The sequence below is a fragment of the Squalius cephalus genome (assembly GCF_949319135.1).
Source record: "Squalius cephalus genome assembly, chromosome: 3".
NCBI lineage: Eukaryota > Metazoa > Chordata > Actinopteri > Cypriniformes > Leuciscidae > Squalius > Squalius cephalus.
Genome location: NC_137124.1, coordinates 21,624,408 through 21,641,846, shown reverse-complemented (window position 1 = coordinate 21,641,846; position 17,439 = coordinate 21,624,408). Strand labels below are relative to the sequence as shown.

At 35.5% G+C, this 17,439-nt stretch overlaps 1 protein-coding gene across 1 annotated transcript; it reads left to right on the top strand.

The window, feature by feature from the left end:
* The first annotated feature begins 3,369 nt into the window (after window positions 1–3,369).
* On the top strand, window positions 3,370–15,939 carry lin7c (lin-7 homolog C (C. elegans)). The gene is made up of 5 exons (XM_079866925.1): window positions 3,370–3,530; window positions 4,533–4,651; window positions 9,060–9,131; window positions 9,570–9,779; window positions 10,865–15,939. The coding sequence occupies exons 1-5, from the start codon at window positions 3,494–3,496 to the stop codon at window positions 11,030–11,032; spliced, it is 606 nt and encodes a 201-aa protein (XP_079723051.1). The 5' UTR covers window positions 3,370–3,493; the 3' UTR covers window positions 11,033–15,939.
* Window positions 15,940–17,439: the final 1,500 nt, after the last annotated feature.

The window sequence follows — 17,439 nt, the reverse complement described above, 5'->3', positions numbered from 1 at the left end:
CACAAGATGAAAAAAGTATATATAAAATATATATAAAAATTTATTCATTGACATGTGTTCTGGATTAATATAATTCATTTTGTATGTTGTGAAGTTGTTTGCAATATTAAATTGAAATATTTGAAGAAATAAAATTACTATAGGCAACTGAAAAACAAAAGCAATGTCAATAAAGTTTGAGCTCTCGCTTTGCAGGTCTAAATTTGGCACAAGTTTGGAGAGAACATCTTCTCTCGCAACGAACATACATTGGATCCTACATTCAAATGATTTCAGAAGGGATAAAAAATTTTTTCAGAATTTCTCTCTCATCATATATATCAGTATAATTGAGCAGATGAAATGCTAGTTTGAAATTTTGCATTGAAGAATTTTGCAAATGCAGATGAACACATATGCAATGTAGTTTCGACTCTCTTCCACGGAAGAACAAATAGTCCAGAGAGTTCTCAGGTAAGACTTATTCTAAAATAAGTCAATTCTATGGAAACCAGTCCCTCATGTAATGTTGTCCAGTCAGTGAGTACAGGCCTTCATCGCTAGCACTAAGAGATTAGGATTTTCTTTTGTCTGAAAGATAGATCAATGGAGTCAACACTCCAATGCACTCTACATGATATCTGATACACCTGAACACAGACACAGACCTATACACAAACCTGCTTTCCTTCAAAGGCTGTTATCAGACAACTAAACAGAAACTGTCTGACACCGATACACTGCTACAAATAAGAGAGGACACAGAGTTTCATCTGTTTATGGTAAGTATCTCACTGTATCATAAGTATGTGGACAGGGCAATAAGGAAATGATGCTCATGCAGAAAGTCAAAATGCCTGATCATGGGTGCATATTTTCTCAGCAAACAAACCATTTTCAGGTCTTTATTTCAGGTTGAAATAAATAATAGCTCTCAGTTTTGCATTATTAGAACAAAAATATAGAAATATAGTATGAGCTCTTATACTGCAAAATGCAACATATACAGCAATGGCAAATGGACTAGATAAGGAAATAGACAATACAAGATTATCCTGGTGCATTTTACCCGAGAAACAACTTGCATGACTGAGTTATTTTTGTGAGGTTTAGATTTTCCCCAGTTCAAAGTAGTCCTTGGTAAGACCCAGCAGGGCCCTGTCCCATTTGCTACAGAAGTAGGCCACTCTATTCTCTTTTTCCCTTTCTACAATACCAGCAACTAAACCCCTAAAATCACTGTTTTAACAAGCAAGTCCAGTTTGTTTTGTGGCTTTGATAAAATATTGAGTAAAAAACTAATACAGCAAAATGAATCTAATGAAAAATCATAAAATAATTGCAGAATTAAGTAAAATAATTACAGTTAAAATATTATTTTCAGTGTGCAGTTTGGTTATAAAAGTGTGTTCTCAGGAGTCTATATTTCAAGGCACATATATGTAGATTAGCCTTCTTTTAATGGTGTTCTTTAATTTTATTTTTTTTAATAAAAGAAATTCAAATGAAATGTTTTCTTTTATTTATCTGTACATTTGTTACATCTAATAAACTATGAAACCCTGTGGTTTTAATATATAAAGCAAATCATCCTGGTTATGCAGATGTCCTGACACAAATGACAAAAACGGCTGTTGGCCATAAAAAAATATATAGAAGATCATTATTTTGTTGCATGGCACAGTTCTGGTAACCAGGGGCCAGTTGCATAAACATAGCCATTATATTTAGACTGTGTCTTCTTAAGACAGATGACCATCTAGCAGTTAGTTAGGGGTAATCAGTCTTACTTTGCGGTATCAAATAGTGCTGGATAATTGATTGCATGTAATCTAGATTACGTAATCAGATTCCAAAAATTAAGTACTTGTAATTAGATTATATTACTTTTTAAAATACTCGTAATCAGACTATACAGTTTGGCCTACTTTTCTATTGATTACATAATTAATGGCTGTAGATTATTCAATTCATTGATTCTACTTCTTTGTTATATCTACATTTTACTTTCTATAAAAAGTCTACTGCGGCTATTCTACATTCACAAGGTCTTCCAGGTTTGTAGAATTGCACTGATGAACCGGCCACTATGAGCCGATCACTGAAAACTGAGCAAAAAAACACTAGATTTACAGACATCTTTTCACTTTTGACAAATCTTTTCTCAACATTGCGTACATCAACTTCTGATGAACACAATTATTATTTGAATTATCACTGTGACAGTGATTTATTAAACCATGTATGACTGTCTTTGGAAGGCTTTCGTCTTTCAAACACATTAAAATGTACAAATTCACATAATTTCATACTAATGCAGGGATTCCCTAACTTTTTTGTCAGCTGAACCTCTTTGCCCTAATATGTTTACTTGAAGAAGGCCTAAGCCCTTAGATTTTAAGTTAATAAATTAGGTCAATAATGAAATTGAGTTAATATAATAATAATAAAATTATGTTCATGGTTAGTTTTCTGATGTTGGTTTATGGTCACATAACATGCAGGTAAACAAATATGTTTTTAAATCTTTTTTTAGTAAATGTTTTATTTTTATTATTTTTATATGATTTAATTACTTAATAGCTTTTCACTAAACTCACAAAACCCAGTCTGGGAAACCCTGACCTAGTATTTAATGCTTGATGATGTTGATAAAAAGGGGGATATATTTTATTTCTCTTTGTATTGTTATATTAATATGGTACAAGATGATCCTATTCAAGTCAATGTGATAAATGAGTTAGGTAAAAAGTAATCTAAAAAGCAATCAAAAAGTAGTCAGAAGAATACATTAATACTGAATACATGTAGCTAGCCTAATGAGTAGCCTAGTCTAGATTAGGCTACGTTACTAGCCTACAATTTTTGTTATGTAATTTGGAATCAGTAAATTACTTCAATTTGTAAGTAATCTGCCCAGCACTGTTATCAAATTAGACCAATCTACGTTTTTATGTAGCCTAACTGATTTTAAAAAGTCATGAACAGTCCTAAAGAAAAGAAAAAATGGATGACTAACTTGTAAGACTAGTTTTAGCCATTATGCAAACGGCCCCAGGGGATATCTTCTACTGAAATGATGCGACCAAATGAATGTGCTTAATAATAATATTTGCATGAAAATTTGTGTTAATATAGTACTAACAGTAATAACAAACCAAGCCCGATTCCCTGCTGTATTTGCAACTCTGTATAGAAGGTCTTGCAAAACAGTATTCTTTAGCTGTAATTATATTTTTCATTACTTAAATATATGACATATTCCTAATATATAATATAAGCATATTTCCTTGGGCTGCTCATAATGAAATATTGTTTGTTGTGGTATGCAAAGTGTCTGCACAGAAGCAGCGCAGGTATGATGCTCTTGACTCGTCCTCTAATCTCTTTGCATTAGCCACAGCGCTTAAGCTGAGCAGCTAACATTAGCTAGCTAGCTAACAGCAACAAACACAGCAGCGGAGACGTGAGTCTGGAGCTTTCGACAAACACAAACTCAATAAACAGGGCTAAAATGGCCTCTTTAGGAGAACCTGTACGTCTGGAAAGAGGTAAGCCACACGCTGAAACACTTCCCGTTGAATGTAACGTTAATGCTCAGGAGGTTGTATAAATCACGCTTTTTGCTCTTAACATCCCGCTGTCACTTCATGAAATGGATTAGTGCAGTGGACGACAGCGAGCTAGCTCCCATTCATTGTATCAAATCATTCATAATATTCAATAAACACCGCGACGTATACGAAAACGTATAAAATGTGAAGTATGAACATCTTTTTCTGTCGTTAAAACGCATGTTTACGTTCAATGAAAGCAAAACACGAGGCTAGCTGTCAGTCAGAGGCAGTAATCTTTTGTGAGCAGCACTGTTAGCATGGTCACGCCAGGTCAGTGTTTAGTAATAGTATTAGACATCAGTGTACAGTATTTGATTGTTTCTGGTGGTTTAGTACAGTATTTCAGGGAAATGCTTAAAGACATCATCTTATTTGTTGTCCAACTGACAGTTTATGGGGCTTCATTTTGTGAAGAGTGAACGTTGGCTAGTAGATTAGCAAAAGCGCTGATTTAATGATGATAATCAGAGGTCTATTGTTATTTTGATATTTGTATCTGTATATGCCCTTACAAAGTTAGTTGGTGCATTAGTTGACTTGTGTTAGTTCTGTGGCTGAATCTGAGAACTATACAGAGTATTTAAAGACCTCTTCCATCCAGAAGTTATATTATTTTTCAGATTGATTAACAAAGGATATTCCTTCTTAGCTGTAGAGAAATTTGGTAGCAGTCCATGCGAAACACGCATATAATAATAATAATAATAAAAAAAAAACATATTAGGGCGAACAGTTGTAATGTGATTTTATGGAAAGAACATTTCAATGTAACCTTTTTGAAATACTCCAGCCCTGAAATATTAACTTTTAAAGTGTTTAATGTTATTTATTAGGTATAGTTGTTTAGCCAAACACAACATCTCCAGATGGCATGATGCATATGATTATCCATGGTCTTGGTGTTGCCCTCACTGTTTTGCATATGTTCTTCTACAGACATATCTCGTGCTATTGAGCTGCTGGACAAGCTCCAGAGAACAGGGGAAGTGCCTCCCCAGAAGCTGCAGGCACTGCAGAGGGTTTTGCAGAGCGAGTTCTGCAATGCCGTACGGGAGGTAAGTGTGCCAGCATCACATTCATGCATTCAAATGAAATTCAAGTCCTTATGTAATCTTGTAGCCCATGACTGTTTTGCTTCATTCATCTGTATAGAAGTTTTTGTTTCTGACCCTAGAAAATCTGTCTCATAATCAAACTAGGGATGTCAATTTACATAAATTCCCATAATGGATATGTCTAAATTAACGATCAATTGATCAATTAATCGATTAATCATTAACATTAACCTCTTAAATCCAAAGCGGGTAGGTTATTATGTTACTTACCAACCACTTTTTTAACCAACACAAAATAGGTGTTGTTTAAAAGCTTAGAAGCTTGGATTTACGGTGAGTATAGGGAATATGACCATCTCTTAACAAGTGCTTTTAAATTTGCTGACATATTAGAAGTGCTCTATTTTCATAGCGTGAAAAAAACCTGCTTTAAATGAAAACGTGATCGGTAAAATCATCGAGCATAACAGATTGACTTGTCATATATTGTTGAAAAGGTCTCAACTAGCAGAATGCAACAAGCATATTTGTTTCAGTTTGAGACCAAACTATACCAAATATTTGTATGAAAAAGCACCGTAAGCAGTATATAAATGATGCTTTTGTGCCACTTTTTTATTTGTAACTTCGCAAAACCTTAATAAACCATAGTAGATCACATATCTTTATTTGGAGCAGGTCGTCTCGAACAAGCCCAAACACAACATAAGACAATAATGCATAAATCACGGAGTGACACGACATGCTGCTTGGCTATGCGCCATGGAATAGGAGCACACAGCTAAAAACAGTGCTGGAAGTTTTACTTTTATTGTGGCAGTAAAATCACTTGTTTGAAGCGTTTTTTGGACCCTTTATGTTTCAAAATTAACAGCTAGCCTACTGAATCCATTGTATGTCTTGTAGAATATGTAACTACGGCGCACTGTCTTCATTTTTTCTCGTGTGTCTGCTGCATGTGTTTTGCACATGAGCCGCACGCATCTTAAAACTACGCACTCCCATGATGGACCTTGCTTTATCAACCATGGTTAAGTTTTATCGATTCAATTATTATCGACAGTTAATCGGTCATCAATTAATTTAAATTTTAGGCCATTTGGTTGATGAGTTTGGTTGTCCTTTACAACACTGTGTTTGATTTATTAGAGATTTGAATAGTGATATTCAGAAGTGATGCAGTGATTTCTCACGAAGACACAATAACTGTGTCTTTACTTATTTTATTTACTTCAAAACAGTTAATTTTGATATAGTGTGGGATTTTGCTTTATTTACAGTTGGGACAGCAAGACTTGACTTTTTAACTTGTCACACTAATGAGACTCATTCACTTAGTGCGCGTCTATACACACAAATTTGTCTGTGAAATCTGCGTACAAACATTTTCATAACAAGTCCTGTTTCACCTTTTGTACTGAGATTAATGAAAAAAATGTAGAAGCAACTGAAACCACACATACCCAAAATCGCATACTTTGGGTGGCCTTCTAATCATGTTAAGATGAAATTGTATGAATTTCATCATATACGAGTAAGGAAATCGGTTATAGCTTGAGCTACATGGTTTCTCTGTTACAACTCAGATATGCATATATGTACCGCTGGCTAATGAGGTCTGTAATCTGTGTTTTTATTGTGTTTGAAATAGTTTTGAGGAGAGCGCGACTTTAGAAAGAGTCATATGTTTGCTGAGAGTGATGAAATTCATGTGATTCCTTTTTTTTAACGGAAGTTGTTTCATCCTCATCACCAACCCCTTTTTTCCCGGCCAAGTACACGGCTTATGACTGAAAATGCTCTCATCACTTATGACAAAGTGCTCATTGCTGTAGTACATGGGTAGTTAGTTATTGTTGTGCAGAAGGACTGGATATTGATTCTGATGTCCGCAAATAGCATCCATCCATTTGTCTGTTTCAGACTGGGCATAAAACTAGTGTTCTGTTGCCCATGTAGTGAATCTAAGACTGTTGGCACTTGACTGGTCTCCTCCCTGCTGCTTGGTCATCTGTCGTGCTCACTGAAGACTCTGAAGTCTCAGCACAAGTGATGCTCGCAGCAGAGATGCTGTTCATGCCTTGCGTGACAGCCTAGAATAAAGCAGGGGTTTCTGAAGCAAAGATTTGAAGAGGCTCTATGAAAATCAGTTAATAAGGATCATCATACTCCTAATACTGTCTACAAGTCAAGGCAGTTACTCATCTGAAATGATTTTATGCCCCTTTAAATGCCCATTTCTAAACTGTATTTTCAGTTTTCAGCAGCAGTCTAAGAGTGATTTTAGTATGGCTATGTTTAAGTTTGTTCAGTTACGACAAAGTAATTTCATTGTCATAAAGCAACTGCTTATTTATTTGTAGTGATGCACAGATAAGACAATACTTATTTTCATGTTATGCCTGGTAACTGATGAATGTCAAATAAAATGTTAAAATTCGATTCTTCTACTGATTTCTAAATCAAGTAAAAATATTTGTTTTAAATATGTGAATATAGGCTTAATATTATAATGGACAATATTAAAAATGGATACTCATTTTGAGATTTGCCAAACATGAAATGTAAAGTACTGTTTTTAACGATTCGTTTTAAGTAAGCTAAGGTAATCTAAAGGTTATTATACACTACTGTACAAAGGTTTGGGGTCAGTAAGATTTGTTAATGTTTTTCAAAGAAGTCACTTATGTTCACCAAGGCTGCATTTTATATGCATTTTATCAGAAATACAGTAAAAAACTTAATATTGTGAAATATTATTACTATTTAAAATAGCTGTTTTCTACTTGAATATATTTTAAAATATATTTTTTTCCTGTGATGCAAAGCTGAATTTTCAGCACTCTTACTCCAGTCTTCAGTGTCACATTATTCTTCAGAAATCATTCTAATATGCTGATTTACTGCTCAAGAATCATTGCTTATTATTGGTGTTGAACAGAACATTCAAAAGATCAGCATTTATTTAAAATCCAAATCTTTTTTTTACATATTTTCTATCATTACTATCACTTTTGATCAATTTAATGCTAGGGATGCACGATATAGGCTATATCGGCCACCATATCGGTATCGACCAATAATATGTTCATTTTCAATGTTATCGTTTTTGGCCCCATAAGGAAATTTGGCAGATATATCAAAGCCGATAAATCATTTATTATTTCCTTCAGCTGAGATGCTTCAGATGTACACTGTTCACCATGATAGTTGTGAATTGCTTGAAATATGATTGAAATCACTTCAAAAAGGAAAACGCAGTCAAGTGCAACATATAGGTCAATAAGTCTGTCATATAGACTATATAAAATTATAATGGGAACATTATTATAATTGTGTGTTTGGGACATGGCTTTTAATGTTGAGACTTTCATTTTTGTAATCAGGCTCTCAAAAATTATATATCAACAATATATAAACAATATATCGGTTATCGGTATCACTCAGCCAAAGTGTTCATATCAGTGCATCACTATTTAATGCAAAAAAACTATCGGCCAATTACTAATATAATGTGGATGACAACATTTTTTATTACTAGAAAAAAACATTGTAAATTATTATAGTTCAAGCACCTAAATGTAGTTTTATAAAATGAGTTCTAGCACGTTTTATAGTCTCAACAGTTTTTTTTTTTCTCCTCCCCGTTGAGTGTGTAAGTCTTGAAAATGCATCATTAGTTCACTGAAACTCCTGGAAAGTTTAACTTTACTTATCCACACAGTGCCTACACAGTTTTAATAAACCCAGACCTTTAATAAAACAGTCTGTTTTGCATGTTTTGTTTTCTCCAGAAATGCTTATTTAGGTTGTTGCATGTGATGGTGCTTGAGATATGTGCTGTACAATTTGTGATTGATGTGTAAAGTGGTTGATTAGTAACTCAACAGCTTCGTCTCTTAAACATTTACACTTTGCACTGAACCTCTGAATGCTTGCTTGATTCTCAGATAAACACGCATGACTCGCAGTTGAATGCTGAGGTATGTGGGTGGACTTATAACAGCGGCCCTGAATGGAAGATGGAATAGAGGTTTAACGTGCTAAAGCATCAAGAGGCAAGCCATGTAAAGAGATTGATTTGATACTGTAGCTTCTTAATGGTGTGGCTTTCCAGTCACCGATTACACCCGGTCTAATACACAGTTGCTCTGTTAATGGTGGCTGTCCACTGAAGATCTGATACAGACTAATGTGATTCATTTAAACTGCTTTTTAAGGGTGAGTTACGATTCACACGTAATTTAGTTTGTAACTAAACTGAGAAGGATCTGGGAAACTGCCTCAGGTTCTGGAAATCTGGCTCAAATTGTACATCTGTGTTTGTTTACCTGGATAGTTTATCAGAGGACGACCGTAGAGGTTCTATGCAATACTGCATTGGCATTTTTTTTTCTGTTATTTTCAGGTATATGAGCATGTGTATGAGACAGTGGACATAAATAGCAGCCCAGAGGTGAGGGCGAATGCAACAGCAAAGGTAAGACGCTGAATACCTCCTAATCGAATGGACAAAAGTTTTTTTGTAACTCACATTAAATCCACACATTGACAGACAGTCAATCTCATTATCTGATTGGCTTGGTTGTAATGCCTTCTTTAACACCACACTGATGGCCTAAAAATATATGAGCAACTTATTTGTGGCATTTGCAGTTTTTTATTATATAATGAATAAATAATGTATTTAAAATATTTTGAAATATTTGAAATATTTGGGGAACTTTTGAAAAATGTTTTTGAAACAACTCTGTTCACCAAGCCACAACCAGTAATAATGTGAACTATTATTACAATTTAATGTGTTTTTTATATATATATATATATAAAATGTTTGTGTATGTTAAATTTGCCCAAGACAATAAATTAATGGTACTCATAAGTGCTTGATTTACGGCCATCTTCGCTTCGTTCCCAGGCTACAGTTGCTGCATTTGCAGCCAGTGAGGGGCATTCTCACCCCCGTGTGGTGGAGCTCCCAAAAACAGAGGAGGGACTGGGGTTTAACATCATGGGTGGGAAGGAACAAAACTCACCCATCTACATCTCCCGTATCATTCCTGGAGGCATCGCTGATCGGCACGGCGGGCTAAAGAGAGGAGACCAGCTGCTTTCCGTTAATGGAGTGGTATGTACATAACTAATGCCTTGCACACCCACATGATCCACAATAACGCTTTATATTTTGTAATTTTTAATAAGTCTGTTTAAAGCCACGCTATGTATGATTTTTGGATTAAAATATCCAAAAACCACTAGAACAATGTTATATATTTTGTTGATTTGTGTACTTACATTATCCCAAATGTTTAAATGTTTTAACCAGGACGCAGACTGGGTCCGTGCGTCGCCTATCAATGACATCATACCCGTGTTACCCTCGATTTCCGTTTTTATTTTGTAGAAACCATGGAAACACCAAAGACGCTTTAATATATTATGTGTTTTATTAGACAATTGAGCAACTGTTTGGATACATTCCATTGACAGAAAATGAATCATTGTTACACAGCTCAACACAGTAAGTCTTTTTGTTTAAATCTCGTTTTCTTGATTTACCGCGAATACCATTTTTACCATGCCTATTATCGATCTAGCTCACTGCAGTGTGCAACAAGTGTCTCACAGTAGCTGCCGAGCAAACGCACAGAGTAGCATTATACAAGCTCCACTGCTCTCGACTCGAGCTGTGTGTCGAGCTTGTCTCTCGTTACCAATCGTTCCAACGGCCTCGTTCCTCTCCAACGGTTTTTGTAACGTTAATAAATCTTTAATACATTAGCGGTCATCAATGAATATGATTTTTGCCCGAGTCCATCGTATTCTCCACCGGGTGTAGAGGTGAAGACAACAACTCCCATGATTCCCCGAAATCAAGGCGTCATCAAGCTAGTGACCTCTAGCGGTGAAAAGTTACATTGTGTGACTTTAACAATAGATTCATTGCATAATTTGTGATGGATTATATTATTTGAAATGCCTCACAAAGTATGTTTACATGCATGGGAATGATCGAGCTTTGCCAAATTGAAGTCTGATTAATCCATATACTTTCTGGATGAAGTCGACCTATAATCGCATTATCTTGAGCTTTTTGCAACAATGAAAAAAAACCTTACTGGTGCTATTTTAAGCATTTACATGACATTTCATAAAGATGAATTATTTATTTTGTCTGACTGGGATTGAACTTTTAAAGTGCATGTCTTTCAGAGTGTAGAAGGAGAGCACCATGAGAAAGCTGTGGAGCTGTTGAAGGCTGCTCAGGGGACAGTGAAGCTGGTGGTACGGTACACCCCTAAGGTCCTGGAAGAGATGGAGTCGCGCTTTGAAAAGTTGAGGTCTGCCAAACGCCGGCAACAGAACAATTTCCCCCAGTAGGGTGTCTCGCCTGTGTCCCCAAACCCGCCCCTCCCATCTCTCTCGCTCTCTCTCTGTCATTGTCTTTAATTCCTCTGCCATCTGTCTTCCTCGATCACACTCACTCACCCCCCTTCTGCAGCCAGGGATTAGCCACATGTTTGGCACTCCTTTTTGTGAAATTTTCTAATTCCTCACCTCCTGAACAGTTTTTTAACAGTCTTTGCACACACTTCTTTCTCATAGCATGAACACTACTACATGGGCTCTGGATGTTGTCACGTAGACATCACATACATGCACTATCGGTGCATTACTAAGAATGTACTGTCATTTGAGATGTTGATTAGTCAGATATGCAAGGGGACCATTGCAATGTTCAAATCCTGAGGTCATCTGAATGAAAATGTCAAAAAAGTGCCTCAAGAGATGTTAAAAAAAAAAAAAAATGTCCGCAGCCCTGTATGTCCCATCGTAGGTTGTTTTATGGTCCAAGCACAACACTACCACCTTGTTAAAATGCTAAATGAGTGTAAAAGTTTCATGATCTCGAAAGAGCAGTTTTTTTTTTTTTTTTTCAAAAAGGGTTTATGGTGTATTGTTTGCCACAGAAGAAGGAAAAGTTCACCAGGAATATGTTAAAATCTTATTTTGAATCTCTGGAGAGTTAAACGGCAGAGTGGTGACATGAGCATCCTATCAGAATTGCTATATGCTTCAAACTCAAAATGTCAGCTGTAAATATACTCCAGTACAAAAAATGTCAAGGCGATCCCACTTGCTGACCGAAACTGATGGACTTATCAGCTCTATTGAGTAAGCAAATCCATTTTTATCAACAAAAATAGAGAAAAAAATAACCATTTGGGTCTGTTTAGACTCATTTAAAGCCGCAAAACGTTACATGCGGTCACAATCGTGCTATTTAAACAGTCTGCTTTTGATTGAAAATATGCGAATGGAGTGTTTACAAATTGTTCAAGCAAACAAAAATTCAGAGGGGATGCTCGTGGCACTGTTTGGGTGTTAGATAACCAGAAAATTAATTAAAAATAAAACATTTTTGTAGCATATGCAGAAACACAATGAAGCAGTCACTAGCTCTCATTCCAGTTTTTATTTGTAGAATTTAAGATTTTAATTTAAAAGCAGAAACACTAAGTTAAAACTGTAGTGGGAGATTGTTTTATGGTTTTGTTTTATCTGTTGTTTCATAACGCTTTCTGAATGTTAATGTGGCACTTGCCTTTCAGTCGGCTGTGGGTCCATATGTTACGCCCAGTACATTCTGATTATAACAAACACCTGCGTCATGTTTCAGAATTAATTCACTTAAATGGTTATATTAGCATATCATGAGGTAGCAAAACAGCAATGAATGCATAAATGAATGTTAAAGAATGTCAACCTTATTCACCATGGAGGCATGTCTAAATGAAGCTCAAGTGAAATTGATTCAATCAATTGGTGCTGTCTTTTTTTTCTTTTCTTTTTTTTTTTATAAACCTGATCAGTTGTTTTTCTGAAAGGTCAGTAATTCATTCACCCATATTAATGTCAGACTTTATGGGGAAAGAGATGCAGATCTGGAGCCGAGATGTTTAAGTTTCATCAGGTCTCCTCCAGATACCTCAGTGGCTAAAGAAGCAGTCCTGTTTCATTCACTACTTAAGCTTCAGTTCTACTTGTTCTTGTAGCCAAATTTTAAGGATTCAATTGACATGTTTTTTGTTAAATCCTGATTTGTCAAGATTCATGTTTTAAAAGTAGTTTCACACTGCACTTTCTCTTTGTACTCGTTTTCACATGTTTAAAAAATGCAACACGCTTGATGTATTTTTAACCTCAAATGCAGGTATTTTCAGTGTCTGACAAGCTCGGAAAAAAACAATCTATTTTTCTCAGTCTCTCATAAAATATTTAACGTGTCTAATTATAGAGGCCCATGACTCACCCTGAGCTGTGAGATACGTAGGTGTTTTGGGGGTGAGAGATAAAAGGGAGGTCTGATGTCTTGCATGAAGGAATCATTGGTGTTATTGACAAAAAAGAAGCATCAAGAATCAAGTGATCCCTTTCTTTCTTTGGTGTAATATGTGCTCAGGTTGATTCTTTCTACAATATCATGAATTTGAATGCATCATGTTTCACAAGAGCAATAAGACGACATCCTATTCCTGTCATCATCTCTAACAGGTTACTCACTCCCCATTATACTTGGGTTTTTCCACAGGGGGCTGACTAACTATTTTTATAACCATTTTCTTTTTATATTTTACCCATTTTGATAAAGTGATTTTTCTCTCTAGATTTTTTTTCCAGGAATGTTTTGTATTGATTTGTCTTGGCCACGTTCTCCCTGTGATTCAAGTAACAAGACCAAACTTGCATCCTTTTTGGGAGCTCTTTCAGTGTCTGGTCAGCTAGTTTTTAGACTGTTTTTAAGTATCTGTTGTTTTAATGTATTATTTGACAGTTCTGTCTTGCTGTATTGTGTTACATTAATGTGGATGTATAAAGACTGATCAAAAAGTGATTTTTGAGGATAGAGTTTAAATATACTGTGGGTTTAAATCTTTTGTGTGCTTGCTTTTTACTTTGCATGTGTGAAAGAGAAAGATAGATAGTTTTCTTTTCTTTAGAAAAACAAAAACATATAACAACAGTAAGTGTAATAATTGAATTCCCAGGCAACAGTACAGTTACATCGTTTAGCCAGACTAGTACGCATTTACCTAAACACTAGAGGGCGCTGCAGGACAACACTTGTTATAACTGTTGTCTGGTCTCGGGCTCTTTTAGCACTGAAAATCTTGATCAGAATAAATAATTGCAATTTAATTGTTTTAAAACACTGATAAATGATTGTAATGTTATATAATCCCTCAGTAACAGAAAACAAATGTTAAAAAGAGCAAACAACATGGAATCACAACATTCACTTTTTTTTCTTTTTTGTTAATTAAGACCGAAGTAACAAACCTAGCATACAATATAGAACAAAACCAAGTGCGGCATTGAGTGGTAACACTAACAGGGGATCCGAAAATGACATCATAATATTTTAAACATGTTAATTACTTCTTTTTTATATACAATCAAATTTCACTATAAACACCTTAAAGATTGGGGATGAGTTTACATACTTTTATGTATAAATAAATTAATAATGTATTCAAGACCTCGATCACAACATTCACACAGCCTAGATGAGTCTTGTGTCGTAAAGCGATGTCACAACACTTTCGAGGGATTAGTCAGTTTCTTGTCAACATTGTCATCGACCGTGTTCCGTCTATCTCAGGTTGCAACGTTAAGACGGGGCCTGCACGTCACCGAAAAGCCTTACTGATTAATAACACGTACTATAAAAACAATCCCTCTTCTGACAAGGTGTAGAGAGTTTTGAACTGTGGTAATGAAGAAAAAATAGGCCTGCTGACTTTATTAATGTATGGATCTGTGACTGTCATTCAAGCATTGCCAGCTCTGCAATTTCCTCGGACTGTTTTCCAGTCGCGAACATCCGTGCTGAAGTCACGTGGGTCCACTGAAGCCAAGGGTAGTAAAAAAAAAAAAAAAAAAAAAACCTAGATTATATATTCTACCAGTCAAAAGTTTTGGATCGGTAAGATTTTTAATGTTTTTTTTAAAAAGACTCTTCTGCTCACCGAGGCTGCATTTATTTGAAAATTTAAAAATACAAAAACAAACAGCAATATTGTGAAATATTATTACAATTTAACAGCAATATTGTGAACTATTATTACAATTTAAAGCTTTGTGAATATATAGTAAAGTGTAATTTATTCCTGTGATCAAAGCTGAATTCTCAGCATCATTACTCCAGTCGTCAGTGTCACATGAATCTTCAGAAATCATTCTAATATGATGATATTATTATCAATGTTGAAAACAGTTAATTACATTTTTATTTCAGGATTATTTGATGAATAGAAAGTTCAAAAGAACAGCATTTATCTGAAATAGAAAGCTTTTGTAACATTAAACAAACACTACTGTTCAAAAGTTTGGGGTCAGTAAGAATTTTTATTTTATTTTTTGGGGGATAGAAATAAAAGAAATCAAAACTTTTATTCATCAAGGATTAATTAAATTGATCAAAAGTTACAGTAAAGACATGTACAATAATGTACAGTAATGATGCTGAATAGGAAACAGTTAGTTTAAATAGTCATAATATTTAACAATTTTATCAAATAATGCCTTGGTGAGCAGAAAAGATTTAATTCTTTTAAAAACATAAAAAAATCTTACCGATCCAAAACAGTTGATTTATTTCAAGAATTCAACTTAACAGGTGAAACTAATATATTATATAGACTCATTACATGCAAAGTGAGATATTTCAAGCCTTTATTTGTTATAATTTTGATGATTATGGCTTACAGCTTATGAAACCCACAAAATCAAAATCCCAGAAAATTAGAATATTACATGAAATCACACAGTAATTACACAGTGATACCATGGTCATTGAACCAGGTTTTGGTTCTTTTTTCAGTGTGGGCCGGTGCAAATCCTGCTGGAAAATGAAGTCAGCATCTCCATAAAGCTTGTCTGCTGAAGGAAGCATGAAGTGCTCTGAAAATGTCCTGGTAGACGGCTGCGTTGAGTGGACAGCACAGTGGACCAACACCAGCCGATGACATGGCTCCCCAAACCAACACAGACTGTGGAAACTTCACACTGGACTTCAAGCATCTTGGATTGTGTGCCTCTCCATTCTTCCTCCAGACTCTGGGACCTTGGTTTCCAAATGAGATGCAAAATTTGCTCTCATCAGAAAAGAGGACTTTGGTCCACTGTGCTTTATTAAATCCAGAGTCAACGCAGCCGTCTACCAGGACATTTCCAGAGCACTTCATGCTTCCTTCGTTTCCCAGCAGGATTTGCACCTGCCCACACTGCCAAAATAACCAAAACCTGGTTCAATGACCATGGTATCACTGTGTAATTACTGTGTGATTTCATGTAATATTCAAATTTTCTGGGATTTTGATTTTGTGGGTTTCATAAGCTGTAAGCCATAATCATCAAAATTATAACAAATAAAGGCTTGAAATATCTCACTTTGCATGTAATGAGTCTATATAATATATTAGTTTCACCTGTTAAGTTGAATTCTTGAAATTAATCAACTTTTTGATGATATTCTAATTTTATGACCAGCACCTGTATATGTGTGTGTGTGTATATATATATATATATATTGGTTAAAGTGGGGATTGGCAGGTGGGGGAACCCTCAAATTTTGTGTAGGTGCAACAGGGAAAAATTACTCACCGTGGGACTACATATTGAGTATCGTGATATAGCAATACTTTTTGGGACAAGAGTGTCACTGTGGCACCAAGTATCACAATGCTTATTTGCTTGATATTTTAATGGTTTTATTTTGGTCCATCTACATCTACACTGATATGATGATGATACTATGTTAAAATTACCGAACACCACAATATGGAACACAACCTTGTTTTTCACAATGTAAATTCAAACATTCACCCTTGACTTTTAACTCCACTGCAACATCCACTAGCTCTGGCTAGAACAGCAACTGTCAGGGGCGGACTGGGACAAAAATTCAGCCCTGGCACTGTAACCACACCAGGCCACATTACCGTATACCATTTTCTTTGACAAGTTCATTTACTCAAGGCCAGGGAAGCTGTAGCCTAAGTCAGTATTGCCAATAGGAACCTTCTACAAGCTTTGGAATTTGAAAACGTCTGTTTTTAAATGTTAAAAGTAATTTTAAATAATACAAATTACAGTCTGTTTACCGCAGTTGGTGTAGGCAGACGTTCCCTTAGATAGGCCTATCATGTGCTGTGGAAACGTGTCAAAGCATTATCAGGTATAAATATGCAGCTATAACGCACGTAGGTGATTTTGAATGAATATTTCTTGTCAATGGTTACATAATGTAAAACTATTCCTGCTATTGATATCTTTGTAAGACTGCCGACCCTATAGAACAGTGTCAAGGGAAAAGAAATGTTCGGCGAATATCGAACCCAAAACTATCTTTACCGCGCTCAGCCAGCGTGAGTGCATTTCACGTATTAGTAATCGCTGGCGTTCAGCGGGGAGGGGAGGACGGACTTTGTCTGCATGCGTGAACCGGCGTAGATGCATTCAAATCAGACAGGAGAATCGTGACAGATAACATAACGTCGGGAAGCGTGTTTGTGAAGATATTTGTTTGTGTTATTACGTTTTGATTTGATGCGGAAAGTTTGATGCGCTATCATTGATATTAATTAATCTATTTTTTTTATTTATCTGCTTGCGTGAACCAGCGTTCCAGCCCACTTTAAACCCTGTTCACTAGTGAAATGTCACCATAGGCTGCCATTCAAATTCAATTGTTGATATCAACAATTGATTTCTTACTAGTTGAA

What these genes read in the sequence shown, in the direction of transcription:
- lin7c (XM_079866925.1), top strand. Translation starts at nt 3,494, where the DNA reads ATGGCCTCTTTAGGAGAACCTGTACGTCTGGAAAGAG. An exon ending in ACCTGTACGTCTGGAAAGAG is followed by an intron (nt 3,531 to 4,532) that starts GTAAGCCACACG and finishes GTTCTTCTACAG; the next exon opens with ACATATCTCGTGCTATTGAG. An exon ending in TCTGCAATGCCGTACGGGAG is followed by an intron (nt 4,652 to 9,059) that starts GTAAGTGTGCCA and finishes TGTTATTTTCAG; the next exon opens with GTATATGAGCATGTGTATGA.